The sequence below is a fragment of the Rhinoderma darwinii genome, chromosome 3 (genome assembly GCF_050947455.1).
Source record: "Rhinoderma darwinii isolate aRhiDar2 chromosome 3, aRhiDar2.hap1, whole genome shotgun sequence".
Lineage (NCBI taxonomy): Eukaryota > Metazoa > Chordata > Amphibia > Anura > Rhinodermatidae > Rhinoderma > Rhinoderma darwinii.
In genome coordinates, this window is record NC_134689.1 from 322,028,239 (window position 1) to 322,053,842 (window position 25,604).

At 42.8% G+C, this 25,604-nt stretch overlaps 2 protein-coding genes across 3 annotated transcripts in view; one reads left to right on the forward strand and one right to left on the reverse strand.

The window, feature by feature from the left end:
* Positions 1-232: 232 nt before the first annotated feature.
* SELENOS (selenoprotein S) lies at positions 233-20,164 on the reverse strand. Its single transcript, XM_075858266.1, has 6 exons — positions 20,005-20,164; positions 16,651-16,776; positions 14,052-14,158; positions 3,796-3,885; positions 2,149-2,230; positions 233-897 (listed from the first exon to the last, which is right to left on the reverse strand). The coding sequence occupies exons 1-6, from the start codon at positions 20,081-20,083 to the stop codon at positions 815-817; spliced, it is 567 nt and encodes a 188-aa protein (XP_075714381.1). The 5' UTR covers positions 20,084-20,164; the 3' UTR covers positions 233-814.
* Positions 20,165-20,203: 39 nt separating this feature from the next.
* The window catches only part of LOC142749798 (nucleoporin NUP35-like), a 36,845-nt gene continuing 31,444 nt past the window's right edge, over positions 20,204-25,604 (forward strand). The window contains exon 1 of one of the 2 annotated variants that reach the window (XM_075858263.1): positions 20,204-20,371. In XM_075858263.1, the coding sequence (XP_075714378.1) occupies positions 20,344-20,371 (28 nt within the window). In that variant the 5' untranslated portion in view covers positions 20,204-20,343. The remainder of the gene's footprint in view (positions 20,372-25,604) is intronic. The other variant, XM_075858264.1, reaches the window with a different exon arrangement.

A 25,604-nucleotide genomic window follows, 5' to 3' on the forward strand; every position in this document is an offset into this window, starting at 1 on the left:
GAAAGGTGTGAACCCTCCCTCACTAATCTTTTAATAAAACAAATTAAATGTGCTTTGTTGCGATGAGCAACAAGGCCTTTTTCATGAGAAGGAACCAATTAATAATAATGATAAAGTAACGCACCACGTTCCAAGAAGCGATGCATCACAATGAAGTGAGGGCGGCCAATGAGAGGTTAGCCTAGATTTTCTGACACAACCAAGATATCCTCAAAGTGGTAAAGATAGAGAATTTGGCTTAAAAGTACACTTTTTAATGAAACATTGATACGGTATATTCCAGTAAATACAGATATGAGTCTTGTAAAATCAGGTCCTAACTCTGTACACAACTGCTTTATAAAGGTACTTTCCTTCCACATATGACATCAACACATGTAGTTGAAAGTGCAAAATATCTATCTATCCACGGATTGAAAATGTGACAATGAAAAGACAAATGCATAGGGCTGACCGCCACATCACATCAGTTAACCTTATTGGTTTGACGCCATTTCTAAGGAAAACATCATTCAGAGCGCCATACTGTAGTGAACCAAAAACCATCTACAACATTATCTGTTAAACTGACAAGTCACCAAATTTTCTGGAAATGCAACATGTCCCTCCAAATGCAGGTGTCACCTTGCATATAGCAGCCATCTTTTTTCAGTAGAGGACGATTAGTTCACCGTATGCTCCAACCAAACTCCACATCAGGTACACAAACTCGATACCCTGAGGGGCAGAAGGAGATGCTACTGTTGCAGGCGGGTTAGTCCCTTCATCTTGCTGGTATTTTTTAAAGAAATAACACCAGCAAGTTGCTTTAACCTCATCCCCCGCCTGCGGAAGGCCCTCTTCTCCCAGGTCTCCAGGCACATGTACCTCCGCTGTCACCTGTTAGAGGGTTATAACCTAAAGAAAAAAAAGACAGATGGCATACAGGTTACGAATATACATCGTACATGTCTTCGTTATATATTAACATGATTATATATATAGCCTCTTCCCAAAATTTTACATACAGGCTTGTCACAGATGAGGGTGGGGGGGTTGGGTATGGAGCAGGCTCACAGGCTAGACCCGCTCCATACACCACAGGTGTAAGCGGTCTATTACAGCTGACACGCCGTTCTAATGACAGGGATCAGACATAACTCCAATCCAGGCCATTTAACTGCTTTGGTTCCAAAAGTCAATAGCGCCCACAGCATCTAAGCTGTCAGGGAGGGAGGGCTCCCTCTCTCTCCGCATCGGCCCCCCAGGTCAGCCAACTGGGTCCTCCTATTATGTCCTTAATAGGAGGACGCTAAAAACACCATTAAAAAAAATTCCCATAAGTAATGTAAAAACATAGAAAAAAAACAAACATAATTGGTATCGCCGCATCCGTAAAAGCCTTAACTATGACAATATAACATTTATCCCGCACAGAGAACGCCATACAAAAAAAAATTACAAATAATTGTGTAATTATGTTGTTTTTTTTCCATTTCACCCCCAAAAATAATTTTTATAAGTTTCTCCGTACACTACACGATACATTAAATGGTACCATTACAGACACTTACAAAAACAGACATTCAACTCGTCCTGCAAAAAAAATAAACCATCATGTTGATGGATAAAATAGGATCGTTATGCTTTTGGAAGGCGTGGAAGAAAAAACTAATATGAAAAACAAAAAAAATGGTCTATGAAGGGAAGGTGTTAAAAGTCTTATCCATGTCATGATAGGTAACGAACGTCTTCTATGAAGAACGTTCTCTTAGTGTAAGAAGAAATTTGTGTGCCCTCTTCAGGACAGTCAGAGTATTACATCTATATCTGATTTCTAAATAAAGCCCTGTTATAGTGCACAATATCTCTATGTGCTGTCTTATAAAGTTCAGCCTTGTGCACATATACAGAGCCAGGGGTGCAGCCAGGGAATCAGTGGTGACAGAATACAACCCAAGGCTGTTTACGTGGAGTTGGAGTAGCAGAGCGGTCAGCCCCCTTGTAGCAATACTGGCAGCGCACACAGAATTCATACCGGGCATGCATGCATTAAATACTTCACTTGTTCAGCAATGTAAAATCAGAACAACTACTGGTTTATTTTAAACCCTTGACCCATTTTCTACCACAGCTCTCTAGTGTCCTCCAGTTTTAGGACAAACTGACCTTCGCCTCTGAGAGGTTTCCTATCTGGTTTTGGCTTTGGTGCAGCCGATGATGCCGATGTGCTGGGAGCTGGCTCCTGGGGCTGTAGTGAGAATGAAGAAGAGACACAAATAGTACAAGAAGAGAAAGAAGAAATCTCCATAGAACAGGATGATAATACACATGGTAATGAAGTGATCAGTAGGTGGGTATAGAACGTGTAAAGTGGATGATGGGATTTATTAAAACCAATCAATTCTGGCTTTCAGTCCTGAAGTACTAGAAATATTAGATAAATGTCAGCAAGATCAGACGTTAAAATGTGTGTGGAGCAGCAATACTGTCCTCCCGGAGTCTGATGGAGGTCGACATGCTTCAGCCTTGGTCAACAAGAGCAATCCGATGTTTTCCTTGGAGATAAGTGCTGTTAGATGTTACTAGAAAAAGCTTATCTCCTTCTTCAGATTAAAATAAACAAGCACATTCCAAGGAGATAGTGTTGGCCGAACACACAACAGACAGCTATCTTACGTGTATTGCTGGCTAACATAAAGCTGGCCAAACTTAAAAATCTGCCAGCCTGTGTTGGAACCCTGTTACACTGGCCAATTATTGGGCAAACGAGCGTTCACAGAACGATCGTTCCCAAGAATTGTTGTGTAAACAGGGCAACGATCAGCCGATGAACTAGCAAATGTTTACACAGGGAGATGTGCTGCCGATATGATAAAAGCGTTTGGGGATGAGCGATCGGAGTAGCGAGCGCTCGTTCCTATACTAGCTCCCTGTGAAACGAGCACCGATCAACAAGCAGTCTCGTTGATCGGCGCTCGTTTACGTGGCCCAGGTCGGGCCGTGTAATATCACCTATACAACATCAGATACAGGGGATATTTACTAAATACCATCTCAGATTTAGACAGGCAAAAACTACAACATTAGTCACAGTGGCACGTGCTGTAGGATAACTTTGTTGCACCTTGCTAGACTCCTCATGGCTGCCGTACTTTAACCAAATATTTTGTACCAAAAGAACGGCACATGCCATTGATAAATCTTGTGCATTTTATGACATCCCTTAGCCAAGTCCCTTTCTCTAGACACTTTGCAAAACGGTCGAATGAGATGGTAAAAAAAAAAAGTAAAAAAAAAAAAAAAAAAAAAAGTCTAAAAAACAGAATAAATTTGACACAGCACGTAGGCACATTTTTTGGTGCAATTTGGGCTAGAAATCTGGTGCATTTTGCGTTAAAAATCGCCCCCGGTTCTTTTATTACTTCCCCAGTAGAAGGTCGAGTGCTGAAGGCATTCCCTAGAAAGGTTTACCAGCGAGTAGCTCTGGAGCCACATGTGACTCTTGGGCACCCTGCATGTGGCATCGATAGCACTAGGGATATCATAGCATTACCATATCACTGACAGTTAACACTAGGCCATAGAGTTAATAGGATTCTTCACTTTCAATATTCAGTGCAGCTCAACACATCATATTTAAATGTGGCTCGGAAACTACAAAAGGTTGGGGTTCACTGGTCTAGTGTAATGTCCAATTGGCCTGCAGTTGGTTGTCCATGCCATGTCAAATTTGCCTCATATCTTTAGATTCACAGGATATCGTACAGAAGCTATAATCTAAAGGAAACCTGGCCAAGTTGTATCCAGCCTCACCTGACTGACACGAGTGGCCACCTTGTAACTTTTTCCTTCCTTCATACTCTCCCAGCTCTCAATCTTCTGACGCCTTTTCTCTTCTTCCAGCTGAAATATAGCAAAATAATAAGATGGTGAGAGGTAGGATATACAGAGAATACACATGCCGACAGATACATAGTCCTGCTAGTTACACATAGTCTTATTCTATCAACTACAATTTTGACAGAATGGCATCTCTGGCCCCTGAATGTCATCTATTTTAAGAAAAAATGGTCCCAAATAAGAAATAAATACAGAGAACAAAACGGTCATGACTTTTTCTGAGCTTGAGGGCCTTTTACATGGGTTCTATTGAACGAAAGTTTCCAATTATTGTCCAGTGTAATCCTGTGTGGCAAGCGATCAGCGATAATTTGCTCATTGATCACATCTTTTATGCTGACCTTAAAATTATAGTTTGTCGGCTGTACATCCACTCATGTAAACAGGAATCTGCCTGTCGTATGTAATGGAAACAGCATGAGAGGAGAAAAGACAAGGGATCGCAGATACGAAAAAAAAACACCCGATTATTGTAGCATTTATATTAACTCCTTCAGGACTGAGCCTGTTTTGGCCTTCAGGACGAAGACGATTTTTCAAATGGGACATGTGTTAATTTATGTGGTAATAACTCCGGAATGCTTTTACCAATCCAAGTGATTCTGAGTTTGTTTTCTTGTGACATATTGTACTTTATGTTATTGAAAACTTTGGTCGATAAATTCAATATTTATTTGTAAAAAACACCAAGATTTGGAGAAAATTTGCAAAAATTTGCATTTTTCTAAATTTAAATGTATCTACTTGTAAAACAGATAGTAATACCACACAAAATAGTTACTACTTTACATTTCCCATATGTCTACTTTATGTTTGCATCGTTTTTGAACATTCTTTTATTTTTCTAGGACGTTACAAGGCTTAAAAATATGAGAAATGCTGCTAAAGTTCTAAGAAAATTTCAAAAGGCGATTTTTACAAGGACCAGTTCAGTTCTGAAGTGGCTTTGAGGGCCTTATATATTAGAAAGTCCCCATAAATCACCCCATTTTGAAAACTGCACCCCTCAAAGTAATCAAAACAGCACCCCTCAAAGTAATCAAAACAGCATTCAGAAAGTGTTTTAACCCTTTAGGCGTTTCACGAGAATTAAAGCAAAGTAGAGGTGAAATTTACAAATTTCATTTTTTTTTGCCAAAATTCATTTGTAATACATTTTTTTCTATACCACAGAAAGTTTTACCCGAGAAATGTAACTCATTATTTATTGCCCAGATTCTGCAGTTTTTAGAAATATCCCACATGTGACCCTAGTGCGGTAATTTACTGAAATACAGGCCTCAGAAACAAAGGAGAACCTGGTGGATTTTGGGGCCTCCTTTTTTTAGCATATATTTTAGGTACCATGTCAGGTTTGAAGAGGTCTTGTGGGGCCAAAACAATAAAGACCCCAAAAATGACCTCATTTTGGAAACTACACCCCTCAGGGAATTTATTTAGGGGTATAGTTAGCATTTTGAACCCACATTTTTTTTGCTAAATTTATTTGAATTAGTATGTGAAGATGAAAATCTACTTTTTTTCTGAAAATAAAATAGAATAAAAGAGAAAAAACACACCAACATATGTAAAGCAATTTCTCCCGATTATAGCAATACCCCATATGTGGTAATAAACTGCTGTTTGGACCCACAGCAGGACTCAGAAGGGAAGGAGTGTCATTTGGATTTTGAAATTCTGATTTTGCTGGAATAGTGTTGCCTAGTGACAGCTCTCCTGACAAGTGCGTGCTCGGCAGCAAAGTAAATGATGCTATAAACAACGTTTATATGTACAGATTGTGCCGCCAAAAACGGTAATTTTTCACATCTGCCAATTATCACTACAAACACTCAAAACCAAGTGAATCGTGACAATCGGCCATTGAAGTTACACAAACAGATTTTTTTAAAGATTCAACTTTCAGATGCGGTTTACACACAGGCACATTAAGGTACCAAAAGGGAAGATTAAACGTAAATTTCTATGAATAAATATTTATCTACCCTTTAAAGCGGCTCTGTCACCAGATTATAAGTGCCCTATCTCCTACCTCATGTGATCAGCGCTGTAATGCGAGAACAGCAGTGGTTTTTATTTTGAAAAAACAATAATTTTTGAGCAAGTTATGAGCAATTTTAGATTTATGCCAATTCGTTTCTTAATAGACAACTGGGTGTTTTTTACCTTTTACCAACTGGGTGTTGTAAAGAGAAGTGTATGACGCTGACCAATCGGTGACCAATGAGCTTCATACACTTCTCTCCATTCATGTCCATTTGTACTCACAGCACAGCGTGAACTCGCGAGATCACACTGTGCTGTCACATACACCCACATTAACTTTACTGAAGTGTCTTGAGAGAGAATAGACATTCCTTCCAGCCAAGACGCGATGTCTATTCACACTCCCGACACTTTGGTAACGTTTCTGTGGGACTTACTCACACAGCACAGCGTGATCTTGCGAGATCACGCTGTGTTGTCATTCACAGCTTGATCTCCCGAGATCATGCTGTGCGGTCACATACTCCCACGGTAACTTTACCGAAGTGTCAGGAGTGTGAATAGACATCGCATCCTGGCTGGAGGTGATGTCTATTCACTCTCAAGACACTTCAGTAAAGTTAATGTGGGAGTATGTGACAGCACAGCGTGATCTCGCGAGTTCACGCTGTGCTGTGAGTACAAATGGACATGAATGGAGGGAAGTGCATGACGCTGATTGGTCAGCATCATACACTTCTCTTTACAACTTATTAAGGTACAATAGACTGCAGTACTTGAAATTCAAAATGCCAGACCCTTCTGTCCTCCAACATTGGGACGCCACCATGCGCATTAGACGTAAGCCGGTTCCGCCAAAATTGGCGGGTTCGCCTGACATACATCTAATGCGTATGGCCAGCTTGGATAAAAAGAAGTGGAGAAAAAGCGTCATGTCTGATCTTATTAGGATAAGAGCAGTACTGTTGAGAAGCCATCCTGCTCTTGTAGCGATTGCTATCACTGGCTACATTCACAAATAGTGGAATTGCTGCAAATGTTCCGTCTGGACTTGTGGGCGGAAAATCTGCAGCTTATTACACCCCCTGAGGAAGCGACACAAGCGAAACGCGCGTCGGGGTGCCTCAAACATTAGGTGGATCATTCTATTCCCATAAACTTCATGGGTAAGCTATTATCTACTCATTTCCCTGGTTCTTGCCAGGTGGACTATTTACATACCGGGTTTTTTCAGGTTATACTTTTCTCTTGTCTTCTACCCGGGACCCGGCAATAGGTGGGATTAGACATAACTCCTTGTGGCATTTATTTGTATGCTGCTAACTTGATACGCATTTGCTATTTCATTGGTGGAATGAGGAAGTGCTGTTTCAGGGTACCGGCACTATCTGTATGGAACATCACTTTGTCTTTTTCCTCCATTAAAACCACAGTCAGTAGAACTCTCTGCCTGTAATATTCTAGGCATACCTGTGTAGAAGGTCTAGAATTTGATCTACCCATTTACCCTTCAATTTTAATACCTCGTTGTGTATTTGTGTTTTTATATTTGAATTTTTTGATGTAACAATAAAAGTATATTTATTTCTCTGTACACTTATGGTTTAAGACTCCTGTTTCTCATAGTTTTCAAGCTTATTACAGTAGCAGTAAGGTGGATGAGATTTTAACAAATCTTATCTACACGCTGCTGAAAATTTCTGTGCAGTTATTGACCATGTTCATTTATGCTGCAGAATGGTCGCGCATTTGTTGCAGATCTTACCTATTGAGCTAAATGGGGAAATGAAAATCCACAACAAATGTTGCTGAATAGCTATGTAACTGCAACAAAAAAATCGTTAGGGAATAAAAAAATAATTCCACTGCCACTCCCAAAGCGTCACATTTCTGCTCCCCTGGCTGGTGACTGTATACCAAGTCTTCTCTGATGACGTTTCGTCCCATGTGACCGCTGCAGCCAATCACAGGCGCAGCAGTCACATGGGTCGAAACGGGGGAGATAGCGGTTGCGCAAGTGACATATTATGGTCAGTTATCTCATGAATATGGTAAGCTTAAAGGGGTTTTCCAATTAACTTGAAAGGGGCTGACACTTTTTTCCAAATCTGGACAACCATTCCCAAGGACAGTACTATTTGCATGTCTAGAAAAAAGCTCTACCTACATAAGGTAAGTTTACATGTGACTCCCCCGCCCACTGCATTTTAATTTAACGAAAATATAATGATTTATTTTTTTACTTCAGTATTTTATATTAATTATCTTTAACCTCATTAAAGGGTAAATAAACGACCAACAAACTTCTGACACGTCATAGGGACGTTTTGATCGCTGGGGGTCTGAGCACCGAGACCCCCACCGATTGCTAAAACGAAGCGGCAGAAGCGCTGGTGTGAGCGCTGGTGTACGGGCTCAGACTTTCTATTAAGTCCGTACACCAACTGCTTGGCTTACCAAGAAAAGCCGAACAGAAAGCAAGCGGCTTAGCTCTCACCCGAGCGCTTATGCTACTTCATTTTAGCGATCAGTGGGGGTCACAGTGCTCAGACCCCCAGCAGTCAAAACTTCTGACAGGTCACTGACACGTCAGAAGTTTGTTGAACGTTTAGTTACCCCTTAAGGGTCAGTTCACAACTGAAATTGCCTCCCATTGATTAAAAAAGAAAAAAAGCGGAATGTCCTTTCTTGATGCGGTTCCACCTTTGACCTCCCATTCAAATCATTAGGAGGCAGAAAAAGCACTTTTAAAAGGCATTTTTTGCCCGTGGTCCTCAACGGCAGCAGGCGTAAAACGCAGCGAAAGCCGCTGCAAAAAAAAAAAAAAAAAAGAACAGGCAGGTCAAAATCTGCCTCTAAATTCCTAAAGGAGTTTTAAGGCAGATTATTTCTGCCTGCAAAATACCCTGTGTGAACAGGGCCTGAAAGTGAAAAAATGCCAGGAGACATCAAAAAACAAAGAAAAAGCATTGCATACAGTCAAACAGAGCGACGCAGTGCAATAACATGTCAGTCAGATGAAGCGGTAGGGAAGAAAAAAAGAGGGGAGGGGGAACAAAATAAAAAGGTGCATCATAAAAATAATCACACTTAAAAAACTGGTCATGAGCGTTTAGGAGAGAAAGTAAGAGAGCCGGTAGCCAGAGAATCTCTGTGTCAGCAAAACCATCTCTCTGCAAGGGGCACACTCAGGAGGAGGAGTACCAAAGTTGTGATGCTGACCAAGGGGACAAGCTGACCTGGAGAGTCTGTTTAGACTGGATCAACCTCTCCACACGCTTCCAGTGGGTCTGAGCTACTGGACAAGACCACCAAATGTTGCCCAATGATCCCACCTCACTGCAGCCGGGAAAGCATAAATCAGAGTGTCAATGAAAGGTTTTCTTTCGCCAGTCGCACGGGAGTTAGATACCATATAGTTAACAGTTTGTATGAAGCTTCTTTAACATTATATGAGCGGAAACAAGTGTGAACATTCTCCCAAACCTGCTGCTAAATAATGTTATCAGGGATCAGGCCAAGTTCCTTCTCCCAGGCCTCTACATAGGAGGGGGAACCAGTGGAGCTCTGGTTCCTAAATTGAGAGTAAAGTTGGGAAATCATCCCTTTATTTTTAAGGGCCAGTCTACAAATATTCTCAAATGTGGAATCGAGCGTCCTAGGAGTGACTGAACATTTGAGATCTATGCAAAGATATCACTTCATTTAAAAATTCTTTAAAGAGAACCTTTCACTAGCCCATACATGTGCAGCGGAGTGCACCACGTAATAGGCAGTGCTGCACAGAACTTGTGTCACTTTAAACTATGTTTCTAGCCTCCTCTGTTTTTTTTAAATATCGGTGCCGTTCTACTAGGCGCCAGATATGTAAATTACCCCCTGTACTGTCAATGGGGCGTTTCTTTTATTGGAAAGGGCAGCGGGGCGTGTTACTTATCGCTCTGACACTTGCCAATCAGCTAAAGACAGTGTGAGCGGGTTGTGAGGTGTAATCTCTCTCGCGAGATCAGTCTTTCCTTCACTGTCTGACAAGAGCTGTAGAGAGGAGAGAGCGCGCACACACACACAGATCCGCCACGGAACAGAAGAGAAGAAGAATATGAATTCTTCTCTTTTGTTCCGTAGCGGCGGAGCAGTACGCTCATGCTCTCCTCTCTCCAGCGCTGGTCAGACAGTGAAGGAAAGACTGATCTCGCGAGAGAGATCACACATTACAAACCTTCCACTAGCCCATACATGTGCTATATTTCATACATTGTTATTAGTGAGATTGTTCCATTTTGCTGCAGGAACAATGATAACATACAGTGCATGCTATGGAAATGCCAGTTCCTTGTGGTTTCCCAGTGTACTAGGTCAGCTGTAAGTACGCTGCTACATGTCTGAATTTTAAAGGAGGGAGTCCAGACTACAGATTCTGCTAAAACAACTGTCATAAGCAGGGAATCCTCTTCAATTCCCATATTAAAATTACGACCTACCGGACTCTCTGATGAGTTAAGGGGCGAGCAAGGAAATCCAGTGGTAGGTGCGCATCCCTCACTCACCAAAGCATCTGGCAGGTAGAGCAGGGAGATCAGATTAGCGTGGCTGGTTATTAGGAACGGACTGAAACAGTCTAGTCTGTTGTAGAAATACCCAATGTACTCTAACATTGTGTGCATCGTGTTTCAGGAGCAGGAGGCATGAAGGGTTCCCCACTGAGAGTAGCTGTATTCAGTGTGTACGGCGCCGAATACGGATTTTCCCTAGCAACGGCCCATAGTTGAGGCTAGGGACAGCAGTTCAGGAACAGTTTGCAATGAAAGGAGGCTGAATTGGTTAATAAAGCATATTGCAATATTTCTTGAAATTGCCTGCCCTATACTTTATTAAAAAATATATATTTTTTTTATATATAAATGGGTCATCCACTCAGACTCTCAGTTTGATATGGTAAAAGTTCCAAAATGTCTATCCTTTACTGTAAAAATTGCCCTCTAAACTGTCTGAGCCTCTCGATAGGTCTGTGTGGTATTCCTGGAAGTATGGGCCGTGCTCAGACCTCTCCTGTTTTGTAGGACTCATGCAGATATGATGTATTATATCTGGCATGTTCAGATTCCCACAGTCCCAGCTGCTCCGAGCAGGAGAGGACGCTGCCAGGACCTGGCTGTCAGTATTTGCTTTGGGTAAACAAACCAGCAGTTTTCACTGCCAACATGACTATTGTTATATTGGGTGAGGAACCCTGCCAAGACGTCTCCCCTCATCTGTGCTCATTTACTAAAGCACAAGTAATCTGAAAATTCCAGATAGGCAATAAGACAAGATTCTGTAGCCAGTCTCAGGAAGAATTTGTCATTCTGTATGTAGAAGAGAAGAATTACATATTTCTATTATTATTAGAGAGGCTGATTAATTATGGTTATCTAGTGTCTATTGCCACCCTGAACCCTCCATTAACATAATGTTATGTCTAATGACCTTTGTGTACATATTGTATGTTAGAAGATGGCATTGGTTGGGTCCAGACCATGGGACCCTCACTGATCATTAGAACAAATGGGCAGCCGTAATCCTACAAGCACCTTTATTAGTCAAGCGGTCAGGCCACAACAGCAACACCCTTATTTGAACCTTTTCACTACCAAAGACGTATGTAATAGGTCAAGACTTTAAAAGCTATGTCAACTTTTGAATGCAATGCTTTATTTTATTTTGAGCAAGTTTTGAATTGGGTTTTATTAAAAATAATTTTAACTTTTTGAGATACAGCTTCTATGTATCCGGGATCAAAGCCGAACCCGTCATCTAAGAGGGACCAACGGTTTCAGTGAGCGCTGGTCCTGCGAGTCTCTGATCTGCAGGATCCAGCTATTATCAATCACTTGTAAATTAAACAGTCAGGAGAATGGGATTTTCTTGTTCCCCCGTTTAGCCCTCCAGGGAATAGGAGATGAGGTGGCCATGGATTCCAACTACAAAGTGTCCCAAATAATGTACCAGCCACACAGTGTCCATCATTAGTACCAGCCACACAGTGCCCCCCTCTACTGCCAGCCACACAGTGCCCCCCCTCTACTGCCAGCCACACAGTGCCCCCCCTCTACTGCCAGCCACACAGTGCCCCCCCTCTACTGCCAGCCACACAGTGCCCCCCCTCTACTGCCAGCCACACAGTGCCCCCCCTCTACTGCCAGCCACACAGTGCCCCCCCTCTACTGCCAGCCACACAGTGCCCCCCCTCTACTGCCAGCCACACAGTGCCCCCCCTCTACTGCCAGCCACACAGTGCCCCCCCTCTACTGCCAGCCACACAGTGCCCCCCCTCTACTGCCAGCCACACAGTGCCCCCCCTCTACTGCCAGCCACACAGTGCCCCCCCTCTACTGCCAGCCACACAGTGCCCCCCCTCTACTGCCAGCCACACAGTGCCCCCCCTCTACTGCCAGCCACACAGTGCATTATTAGTACTTACCAGTCCCTGCTCCACATACAATTCTCTTCTCTCTGACATGGAAGATATATGTGAGCAGCCACAAAGGGCACTTACATGTATCTTCTAATACCTGAACTGATATTGGAGATCAGTGCAGGAAAGAACAGAGCTGCCCTCTAATGACGGCACAGTTCTCTGCATTGGGAGAGGGCAGGCCTGTCCGTATCTCAATGGTTGGGGGCTGAACAGAACGGCATAGCGGGCTACAGGTTGTGCACCCCGAATCTAGATGTAATATTCGGGATGCAGCACCCATTTAATGTCAGGGAGCAAAATGAAAGGTTTTACTTCGTAGTTTTGCATCTCTGTAAAGAAGGGGTAAGAGGGAGAAGCTGCAAATTACATCAGGAAAAAGAAACGCAGCCGGTTACAGTCTCTCCCCCTGTACAGTCTCACAGTGATCTTAGGGAGTAATACAGGAACATTTCTTCATGTCATCGCCTCCATTACCAATGAGAGAGGATATGTGCTCTCTAATTATCACACTTTGGATTTTTGGTCTATTCAGTTCTTGTGAATATGTAAAGATATATGCATGAAGATATAAGGGGGGCTTTACACAGGGCAATTATCAGGCAGACGAGCGTTTATAGAATGCTCGTTGCCGATAATTTCCCTGTGTAAGCAGGGCAGCGATCAGCACATGAACGAGCAGATGCTGTATTATCTGCTGATCGTATAGTTTAAAAAAAAAGTAAAATATTATCGTTGTCGGCAGCAAATGTGTAAACAGGGAGACGCGCTGCCGACATAATAATAATGTATGAAGACGAGCGACCGGAGTAACAAATGCTCGTCCCCATCCATGGCTCCTTGTGACGGGAGCAGACGAGCGCCGATCAACGAGGTCTTGTTGATCGGCGCTCGCTGCACCGGCCAAAATCGGCCAGTGTAATAGGGGCTATAGGCAGTAGTGGCATGTATGAACTCTGAACATCTTGTACTTTTATTTTTAGTAGGTGATGTGCGTCTCAGGCTCTGCTTAGGTCAGACTTTTTGCCTCAAACATGAATTTTTATGCATTACACAATGTTATGCTTTCATACAAAACTACATGAAGGTGCCCATGAGTGTAAAGTGCTGGGTGCCATATTACAATGTGCCAAGTGTTTAAATTCATAATGTAGATTTATTTTTTATTTAATATGCAGGTTTTAATTCTGTACGTCAAAAGTGTTAAAATTGTCGCAACAGCAAAAGGGTTAAAACAGGCACAGACCCTTGATTTTATTCGACAGATCCCGACAATTTCATTGAGGTCTTTAAACAATCCAATATAGAAAGTCCCCTAAAATCTGCCATCGGGGAAATAGACGATCCGACTAGTACATTTTGTAGAGATCATTTTGTTTCTTCCATGTCAGAAAAAGGCTTTGAATGGGTTGAACTCACAACTATTCATGATCTCTATGTATTCTGTATATGTTTGTATGAGGGACAAGTCTTTAGGCTACAAAGAAGCTAAATATATTTTAGGAGACTCTTTCATGGCAGATAGACTCTCTCTCTTCAAAAGTACAGGTGATGTAATTTCCTTGCGGTTACTCTCCCCTATTATATATTATTAAGAGAGTTACTCTAAAAAGAGTTCAAATAATAGACCTATTTTAGGAATTTGTACATTAGGGAATTGCACTATGAGCAATAAAAGGTTCACCAAGGCAGAAAGGTTACGTTAGATAAGACGATCACCACGACTCACCTGTTTCTGCTTCTCTTTAAACCTCTCAGCCTGAGCATTGAGCTCCTGCTGCATCTTCAGCCTGGCGGCAGCCACTGCCTCCTGTCTTCTAACCACTTCACCTGGGTCTACAGAGAAAAGCATGATCACTTAGGATATTCTACCCCTCAGAGATTTATTTACCTATAGGATGACCATTTACACGTTACGATTACACTATAGAGAATGATCATACATTTTCATCAATGAGAAACAAAATTATCGTTGATCATTTTGTGTTTTTACATTGGGTGATTATCGTTACGATCTATTTAAATCATAACAATAATCTGCATGTGTAAAAAAGACTTTACTGCCATGGAATAATTGCTTTTAATTATAAATATTCCTACATAAAAGCTTGAAGATATATATATAAAAAAAAAAAGTGAACTGTTAGAGCAAAATGCTGCCCTACACTTAGGGCCAGTTCACACCTGCATCTGTATTTTCTTTGTTCTTCTCCATCAGAGGAGCAGAACAACAAAAATACTGGAAGCACCGATTCTGATACATGATGGACACCATCGACGCCCGATGGGACCCATTGACTTTAATGGGTTCCATCTATTTTCTGTAATGCTGCACGTCTTTTACCGGAAACAATAGCAGATGTTTGTCTGGATTTTTTTTAGTGCTACGGTTGTAGAAATAACTGACCAAATTGCCACAACGTCTGCACTTGGTGGTATCCCACTCAGGAAACCTCCACCTGGCAACTGTACGACGCCCAGAGAATATTGTGCATTAGAATTGGACCTGTGAACGATACTCTCAGGGCATCGTATGGTTACCATGGCAACTGTATGGCACCCAACTTGGTGGGACATCAATTTCTATAGCTATAATGTATACTCTTAAAACAAACTGTAGTCTAGACAATAAACCAGGTGTAGATCTTTTCTTGATTCCCCTCATCTTCGGCATGGTATAACCAGAGACGTGGGTTTCAACTAAAGGGTCAGGGTATAGCTTTTCAGGTCTCACTGCAGACAGAGCAGTGGCGGAAGCTTTCTGCTGCAGCAACATGCCTCCCAGCCAGAGATGAAGCAGCCTAATCCCGCCCCTTTACCAAATTTACTGTTTTACATGTTATGGAACCGGAAGGGGGAGAAGGAGAGGAAGACAACATGGAAGTCTTCTGGGAAACATAGAAGGTTTTTTTGTTTTATTCTACACCCTATGGAATGCAATGTGGGACAGAGCAGGAACAAGCAATGGGAGAAGGTTATGGAAAAGCTTTTCTTCCATGGATATATCAATACACCGTATAGCTTGTAAAGCTGTGTGGCTCAGAGACTGCAGCTCTCCAAGGCTAGGGGGAGGCTGCAGAGTGTGCTGAGGAGAGGAGAGGAAGAAACGTAGACAGAGAACAGGTTGAATATGGAAACAGCCGGCTACAGACTAATTTGAGCCCGAGTTTGTTCTGTCTGAGACTGAAGTGAATCAGGAATGAATTCACATTTTGTAGCTGCACGTGAATTAAATATTTCACAATTGCAAAGTGCTAGAGGTGAGATGTATTTATCCGTCATCATTTTTGGGTTGTGCAGCAGGGGGGAAACTCTGATCTGCTTATTGGCAAGGGACCCTTCTAACAAACAGGGATTGTCCAAAGCACCTAACCCCTTTATTGGTGCGGTCACACGTGGTGTACTTGCATTGTTGCTGCAGAAAACTTTACAATGTATGCCTTTAGGAAAAATATTCCGCAACGCAAGAAATCTGGTCTAAGTTGCGGAACATGTTTTTCTATATGCATATATTGTAGGTTTAGGCAGCATATTTTTGTGCTCCGGAAATACAATGCAAGTACACCAAGTGTGAACAAGGCCTAAGGATGCAGTCACAGAAATTTATGCTACCGGAAATGTATCTGAATGGGGTTGTTTCTGCAGCAGGTGCATGGATTTCTATAAGTTCCATTTAGATGAATGGAACCGTTTATCAGTTGCAGAAAATGTCTGCAACAAGATCTGCCACGTGTGACTGCACCTTTAGATTTCCTCCTTGTAATGCACCTTGCTTCTGTATTTACGGAGTTGGCTATAAAGGGGCAGTAGCCTGGTAAGTGGACTAGGAGTTCTCGACTCTTGATAGTACCAGGCATTTATGTAAGGCCTCTTAAAAGTTACTAGTAGCCGCTTAAGTGTGTGACGGACGATACCGCAAAAGGTAGTGGTCAACCACCACAAGGACCCACAGTGGCATTTGAGGGCATTCTTATCTAAATTTGTGGTGTGGCCAAAGACAAAGTGCTCCTCCCTTTGGAATAGGCTGTGAGGTAGCGGGTGGTCTTCGCAGTAACCCAGAGGTGATTGGAAGGATACGACCACACGGTCGTAGGCGAATCCTACACGCAACAGGTACAGGTTAGGACTCCCACGAGGCAGAGTTCCCCAACCTAGAGTTGACCTTTCAGTAGACAAGGCATTATTCTTCAACAATATAATTGAATTGGATAAACAACACTCTAAATTCCTCCATTACATGCGAATATCACGTTTTATCTATGACTTCTACATTGTGACATTAGATGTCTCAGCAAATTAAAACTCATAAGGCAGACGGCAACAAATACCTTCTGTGGATCTGGGTGCAGACGTGAGCAAAGAGCTGATGTTATCGGAGAACCTCTGTTTCAGAAGATACAGCAATATACAGCCTAATAGGATAAACCATCCATAGCTTGACAGCACTGTGCCCGCTGCAGGAGGAAGAGACAAGAGTCAGAAACGCCCTATACACAGGTATCACACAGCCCCTACCCTAGCTCCTAAAACATAGGCCCCCCAGAACTGCTCGAATACCCAGTCTACTCGCATAAACAACCTCCTGCCTCGTCCTAAACATACACGTGTGTATAATCCTGCCCCGTACTAAACATACGTGTGTATAATCCTGCCCCGTACTAAACATACGCGTGTGTATAATCCTGCCTCGTCCTAAACATACGTGTGTATAATCCTGCCTCGTACTAAACATACGTGTGTATAATCCTGCCTCGTACTAAACATACGTGTGTATAATCCTGCCCCGTACTAAACATACGTGTGTATAATCCTGCCTCGTACTAAACATACGTGTGTATAATCCTGCCCCGTACTAAACATACGTGTGTATAATCCTGCCTCGTACTAAACATACGTGTGTATAATCCTGCCTCGTACTAAACATACGTGTGTATAATCCTGCCCCGTACTAAACATACGCGTGTGTATAATCCCGCCTCGTACTAAACATACGTGTGTATAATCCCGCCTCGTACTAAACATACGTGTGTATAATCCTGCCCCGTACTAAAAATACGTGTGTATAATCCTGCCTCGTACTAAACATACACGTGTGTGTAATCCTGCCTCGTCCTAAACATACACGTGTGTGTAATCCTGCCTCGTACTAAACATACGTGTGTATAATCCTGCCCCGTACTAAACATACGTGTGTATAATCCTGCTTCGTACTAAACATACGTGTGTATAATCCTGCCTCGTACTAAACATATGCGTGTGTATAATCCTGCCTCGTACTAAACATACACGTGTGTGTAATCCTGCCTCGTACTAAACATACGTGTGTATAATCCTGCCTCGTACTAAACATACGTGTGTATAATCCTGCCCCGTACTAAACATACGCGTGTGTATAATCCCGCCTCGTACTAAACATACGTGTGTATAATCCCGCCTCGTACTAAACATACGTGTGTATAATCCTGCCCCGTACTAAAAATACGTGTGTATAATCCTGCCTCGTACTAAACATACACGTGTGTGTAATCCTGCCTCGTCCTAAACATACACGTGTGTGTAATCCTGCCTCGTACTAAACATACGTGTGTATAATCCTGCCCCGTACTAAACATACGTGTGTATAATCCTGCTTCGTACTAAACATACGTGTGTATAATCCTGCCTCGTACTAAACATATGCGTGTGTATAATCCTGCCTCGTACTAAACATACACGTGTGTGTAATCCTGCCTCGTACTAAACATACACGTGTGTGTAATCCTGCCTCGTACTAAACATACGTGTGTATAATCCTGCCTCGTACTAAACATACGCGTGTATAATCCTGCCTCGTACTAAACATACGCGTGTGTATAATCCTGCCTCGTCCTAAACATACGTGTGTAAAATCCTGCCTCGTTCTAAACATACGCGTGTGTATAATCCTGCCCCGTACTAAACATACGCGTGTATAATCCTGCCTCGTACTAAACATACGCGTGTGTATAATCCTGCCTCGTCCTAAACATACGTGTGTAAAATCCCGCCTCGTACTAAACATACACGTGTATAATCCTGCCTCGTACTAAACATACACGTGTGTATAATCCTGCCTCGTACTAAACATACACGTGTATAATCCTGCCTCGTACTAAACATACGTGTGTAAAATCCTGCCTCGTTCTAAACATACGCGTGTGTATAATCCTGCCCCGTACTAAACATACGCGTGTATAATCCTGCCTCGTACTAAACATACGCGTGTGTATAATCCTGCCTCGTCCTAAACATACGTGTGTAAAATCCTGCCTCGTACTAAACATACACGTGTATAATCCTGCCTCGTACTAAACATACACGTGTGTATAATCCTGCCTCGTACTAAACATACACGTGTATAATCCTGCCTCGTCCTAAACATACGTGTGTAAAATCCTGCCTCGTACTAAACATACCTGTGTATAATCCTGCCTCGTCCTAAACATACACGTGTATAATCCTGCCTCGTCCTAAACATACGTGTGTAAAATCCTGCCTCGTTCTAAATGCCGATCTAATACTAAATGCTGATCCAATGCCGTCAGCGTGCTGTCCGTTTTTTTCACACACCCATAGACTTTAACGGGCGAGTCTGGGCTGCAAAAATGGACCGGAATAGGAAATTCTGAGAGCGCCGTGAAAAAAACTGAATAACCTAATTTAGGGCCAGTTCACATCAGCGTTGGCTTTCCGTTGAGGGGTTCCGTCTGAGGTTTCTATCGGGAGAACCCCTCAACGGAAAGACAAACGAAAACCTTAGCTTCCGTTTGCATCGCCATTGATATCAATGGTGATGGAAGCATTGCTAATGATTTCCATTTGTCACCATTGTCAGGCTTCCGTTTTTTGATGGAATCAATAGTGCAGTCGACTGCGCTATTGATTCCGTCAAAAAAACGGAAAGGTGACAAACGGAAACCATTAGCAATGCTTGCGTCACCATTGATATCAATGGCGATGCAAACGGAAGCTAAGGTTTCCGTTTGTCTTTCCGTTGAGGGGTTCTCCCGACGGAAACCTCAGACGGAACCCCTCAACGGAAAGCCAACGCTGATGTGAACTGGCCCTAAATTACACGCGTCAGTGTGCTGTCTGACTGACGAGAAACACGCCTGTGTGAACAAGGCCTAAGCAGTCTGACAAGTAATGAACGAGAATTCCCTGGGGAACACTGACCAGACTGGCCGTGGATTATAAGCCTGTATGAAATATTTTGCATCGTCACAATTAACCTTTTTTCTTTTTACTTGTGTGGCTCGGTCACGTGGCCTTGTCATTTTAATAGTGGGATATCGTGGCCATGACTTATTGTCACGCTGGCACATTACGTCAGGTCAGGAAGAGGACACATTTTCCTCCTATCTTGCTCTATGACTGCGTCCATGGGAACAGTTTTATGGTGTCGTGACAGAACCTACAAGTTAACGTGTGCGAGTTGGTGCGATTTTCCCCTGACCCCAGCCTGTTCTTTCTGTTGCTGTTAAGTCTGAATGGGTGATTTAAAAATCCTAATATAATAGTTTGTGGCTTTTCTCGGCAGTATAAGCGCATAGAAAAAACGTCACTACCCGTCCTTGCGACATAATTGATGGTTGCGCCCAAGTATGTGACCCTATACACCAGTCGCCCTCTGCTAGTTACACAGATACAACACCAGCGTTGACCTGTGTCTTGGAGAAAAGCGCTCCATTCCACCTCTAGCTCGGGCTTGGCCGCTGGGACTTCCCGCTCTCCCAGCTCCATGCTGACGGTGCTAAATCCTCAGCTCCGGCTTTCTCTGTGTTTACTCCTCTCCAGCCAATGACAGCACAAGATGACGTGTCCTTGCCTGGCGTCACATCCAAGCAGCCGGAAGAGTGCTGCGTTCCAGACCTCGTCTTGGCGATGACAGGTGGACATGTGACTGGTAAGACGTGACACACGGAGACGGGGAGGAAGTGTCCGTGGTTTTATTCCCGCCACATGTAAGGCGCATGGTGTGAGGCCGGGCTGCTCCTGGAGATATGTCCGCTTTCTCCTTGGAGCCTCCGGGTAAGTAACGTCTCCTTCGGGATAGAGAAGTTAGGACTGCAGGTGTATTGCCTTTGGAGTTGTGCGACAACACCCCCATGGGACAAGACTACGGCGACCTGAGCCTGGCTATGATTTATTGCGCGGAGCTTTTTTCATTGTCATTATAAGTGAATGGCAAATCTGTTGTCCCATCCTTGAGGACCGTGCTGATCTGCGGTATGACCTGTTGGATTGTGATTTTGCCACACCACCACTCCATCCTGGCACTGCCCACCATACCATCCTGGCACTGCTGCACCGTTTGCATCACACCCATCTATAAGCCAGAGTGGCACAATGAATGGCATGATGTACTTAAAGAGGCTCTGTCGCTAGTTTATAAGTGCCCTATCTCCTACATAATGTGATCGGCGCTGTAATGTAGATAACAGGGGTTTTTATTTTGAAAAACGATCATTTTTGAGCAAGTTATGAGCAATTTAGATTTATGCTAATTAGTTTCTTAATAGACAACTGGGCGTGTTTTTTACTTTTTACCAACTGGGTGTTGTACAGAGGAGTGTATGACGCTGACCAGTGACAAATCAGCGTCATACACTTCTCATTGTTCCAGCCCGGCTTCTTTCACTGCACAATCACACTAACAATGGGCTGGAACAATGAGAAGTGTAGGACGCTGATTGGTCACTGATTGGTCAGCGTCATACACTCCTCTGTACAACACCCAGTTGGTAAAAAGTAAAAAACACGCCCAGTTGTCTATTAAGAAACTAATTAGCATAAATCTAAATTGCTCATAACTTGCTCAAAAATGATCGTTTTTCAAAATAAAAACCACTGTTATCTACATTACAGCGCTGATCACATTATGTAGGGGATAGGGCGCTTATAATCTGGTGACGGAGCTGCTTTAATACAAATGATTGTGACTGTTCCAGTTAATTTCTCTAGGACTCGCATTGACGCCAAAGTGCATCCGTCTTCTTTGGTTGTGTCCTGTTCAGGTTTTTTTTAGGCCGGTGTCTTGGTCTCTATGTTGTATAAAACTGTAATGTGTCGCCCTTATTTTTATACAGAGGCACGTGAGGGTCACTTTCTCCCAGAGTCCATGAGACTCCATTGGATGCTGTATTACATTAGCTTTGCTTCTAGAGGATAACACGACACCTCAGGGTGGCACCTACTGATGACACATGAGTAACACAGACCTGTAGGGACCCACTCTATTGCCATACGGGGTGTGCGTTGGTGACGAGACGTACATTTATAGTGCCATGTAGTCAGTGCCAAGCACAGTAGCTGTACGGCAAGGAGATGAGCCTGCACCATCTGCAGTGGGTGTCTTTATATTACAACTTATACTCTGCTGCAATGGCTCGGATCAAAGATGATCCGACTGTTTAACCCCTAAGATGCTGCGGTCAATAGTGACGGGCTATTTAGTAACAATGAAGTGTTTTGGAGCTGTCGGGGTGGTCTTGGTTGGAGATATTAGGCAAGAATAGATGTAACTGAGAAGTATGTTGGAGAATTGTGGAAGGTTTTGCAGACATGTTAAAAAGATGCTGTGTAAGATTAGGGCTGCTAGTTCCTCCAGGCGGTAAACTTGGTCGACTTTATCCAATGCGCTATTGAGGGACTAGGTCTCCAGAGTTGAGATGAGTGTTGCTCCTGCGAGGAGGGTAGCGTTAATTTAATAGCCTCACGTATATGCAAAATAACTCCCTCGCACCGGAAAACATTTCCTCAACTTACACTAACGCTACACCTCCTCGCAGGAACAAAACTCCGTTGCCCTCAATCACTCCAAAAACATACAGGTAGGGAATTTAGATTGTGGGCCCTCCTGGAAACTGAGAGTGATGTCCGCTTCTGTACATCTCTGCGGAGTATGTTGGCACTATATCTAAGCAACTGAAATAAATAAGCAGTGTGCATGTGGTAAACGTAAGTAAAATGGAGATTTCCTGTTTTTTTTTTCCGCGTCTTATCTACTTTTTAACTGCATCTCTTCTGTACTGCATTAATGGCCTGATGAAGACGGTGGATCGGTGTTGAAACGCGTAGCCGCTGTTTTATATGGTTAAACTCTTTTACTCCAACACTGCATGATTCTTCTGGATATTGGCAGCTCTGTTATATTTCCCAGTTTTTCTACATTTTATTTGCGGTGGTGCCTGATACCCACCGGTTTTGGGGTTTACCTGCAGCCGAACATAAATGATTACCTGTCTATGCCAGCATTGTACAACTCTCCCAGGTATTATCGCCCTGTCGATTTTCACTTCTCTTTGATCTGCACGATGTGGTGCCGTGTGCCACCTTTTTTTCCTCTATTTGTGGCAAACGTAAACACATCTTCAAGCCGTCAAGCACCAATATCAGAAACGCTGGTCGGACCGAAGGCTTGTCTGTTTCTGATTGCTATCTATCGGGTATAAAAGAATTAGAATATCTTCAAAAAGTTGTAATTTATTTCAGTAATTAAATTCAAAAAGTGAAACTCGTATATTATACAAATTCATTACACACAGAGGGATCTATTTCCAGCATTTTATTCTTTTAATGTTGATGATTTCTAAGGGTATGTTCACACGATGAGGCATTTACGTGTGAAAATACAGACTGTTAACAGCTGCCTCGTTTCACACGTAAATGCTCCTCGCATTTTGCGAGCCGTCTGAGACGCTCGTAAATCTTGAGCTGTGCTTCATTGAGTTCAATGAAGAACAGCTCAAATTACGTGGCAAAGAAGCTGTCAAACGACGACGCGTAAATGACAGGTCGTCTGCACAATACGTCGGCAAACCCATTCAAATGAATGGGCAGATGTTTGCCGACGTATTGGAGCCCTATTTTCAGGCGTAAAACGAGGCATAATACGCCTCGTTTACGCCTGAAAATATGTCGTGTGAACCCAGCCTAACAGTTAATGAAAACCCCAAATTTAGTGTGTCAGAAAATTAGAATATTGGGTAAAACTTGAAGATTAGAGTGTCACACCATGAGTCTACAATCAGCTAATCAACACACCTGCAAAGGTTTCTTAAGCCTTTAAATGGTCCAACAGTCCGGTTCACTAGGCTACACAATCATGGGAAAGACTGCTGACTTGACAGTTGTCCAGAGACAGTCATTGACACCCTACACAAGGAGAGTAAGCCACAGAAGGACATTGCTAAAGAAGTTGTCTGTTCACAGAGTGCTGTATCCAAGCATATTCATGGAAAGTTGAGAGGAAGGAAAAAGTGTGGTAGAAAAAGCTGCACAAGCAACAGGGATAACCGCAGCCTTAAAAAGATTGTCAAGAAAAGGCAATTCAAGAATCTGGGGGAGATTCACAAGGAGTGGACTGCGGCTGGAGTCAGGGCTTCAACAGCCACCACACACAGACGTATCTAGGACATGGGCTACAATTGTCAGATTCCTTGAGACGTCACAAGCGTCTTACCTGGGCTAAGGAGAAAATGGACTGGTCTGTTACTCAGTGGTCAAAAGTCCTGTTTTCAGATGAAAGTAAATTTTGCATTTCATTTGGAAATCTCGGTCCCTGAGTCTAGAGGAAGAGTGGAGAGGCATCAATCCAAGCTGCTTGCGGTCCAGTGTGAATTTTCCACAGTCAGTGATGGTTTGGGGAGCCATGTCATCTACCGGTGGTGGTCCACTGTGTTATATCAAGTCCAGAGTCAGCGCAGCGTCTACCAGGGAATTTTCGAGCACTTCATGCTTCCCTCTGCTGACAAGCTTTATGGAGATGCTGATTTCTTTTTCCAGCAGGACTTGGCACCTGCCCACACTGCCAAAAGTACCAATACCTGGTTTAATAACCACAGTATCACTGCGCTTGATTGGCCAGCAAACTCGCCTGACCTAAACCCCATAGAGAATCTATGGGATATTGTCAAGAGGAAGATGAGACACCAGACCAAACAATGCAGATGAGCTGAAGGCCGCTATCAAAGCAACCTGGGCTTCCATAACACCTCAGCAGTGTCACAGGCTGATCGCCTCCATGCCACGCCGCATTGATGGAGTAATTCATGCAAAAGGAGCCCCGACCAAGTATTGAGGGCATATACTGTACAGACTCTTCAGTAGGCCAACATTTCGGTATTAAAAATCATTTTTGAAATTGGGCTTATTTGATATTCTAATTTTCTGAGACATTACATTTTTGGTTTTCATTATCTGTTACCATAATAAACATTAGAAGAAAAAAATGCTGGAAATGGATCACTGTGTGAAATGAATCTATATGAGTTTCACTTTTTCCATTGAATTACTGAAATAAATTAACTTTTTGAAATTCATTGTGAAGTATGTGTGTGTGTATGTGTATATATACACACATGCTGGGGGTGCTGGTTTCTACGTAGGGAGGCTGGAGTAGGTGGTGGTCTTTTTTTTTATGTGTCTCATATAGATCTGGGCAACGTCTAACGTCGCACTGATGCACGCAGAGGGTGTTACTGTCTCAATGTGTGTCCCATGCTGGCGGTTCAGTATATAAGAGGTTTTGGAAAAGCTCGCACTGAGGGTTGTCATCCTGTACAGAATTCCGGTTTAAAAAACAAAAACTTTTTTTTTATATTTTACATAAAATAGCTTTTATTGAACAAAAACGATCAAACATTAAACTATAAATATTTGGTTTTCATGTAAATATAACGACCCGTAGAATAAGGCTCAGTTCACATCTCGTTTTGTGCACACATTTGTGGTATATGACAACTTACGTTTTTTAAAGTTACAAAAACATATGCATTTGTAATCTACGCTTATGTTTTTTTGTAGTATACGTTTTGTGTCCGTTCTTACTTATAAAAACGTATATTTTTTTTTTATTTTTTTTTTCGTTGAGCTAAATCAAATTGACTTCAATACAAATAAAAACGTATAAGTTTTGGAGAAGTACGGAAAAGCGCAGTAGACTACGCTTTTCAGGACATGGAAAAGAAAAAGATGTAACGTAAGCACAGAAAACGTCTGCACAAACGACACTATTAGGGCATCCGTCCTGACCATAGGAATCTGTATACACTCTGTAGTACATGTTTGGACACTATTTTCTCATGTCAAAACGTGCACGTCAGACGTACATTAAAAACGAGATGTGAACTTGGCCTAGGCCTCATGCACACATCAGTTGGACATTGTACGGCCGCTAATGACAGATCCGTGAAACACGGATGGCTTCCGTGTGCAGTCCGTTGTTTCAATGGACCAAATGAAAAAGGCCCAGACTCTTCCG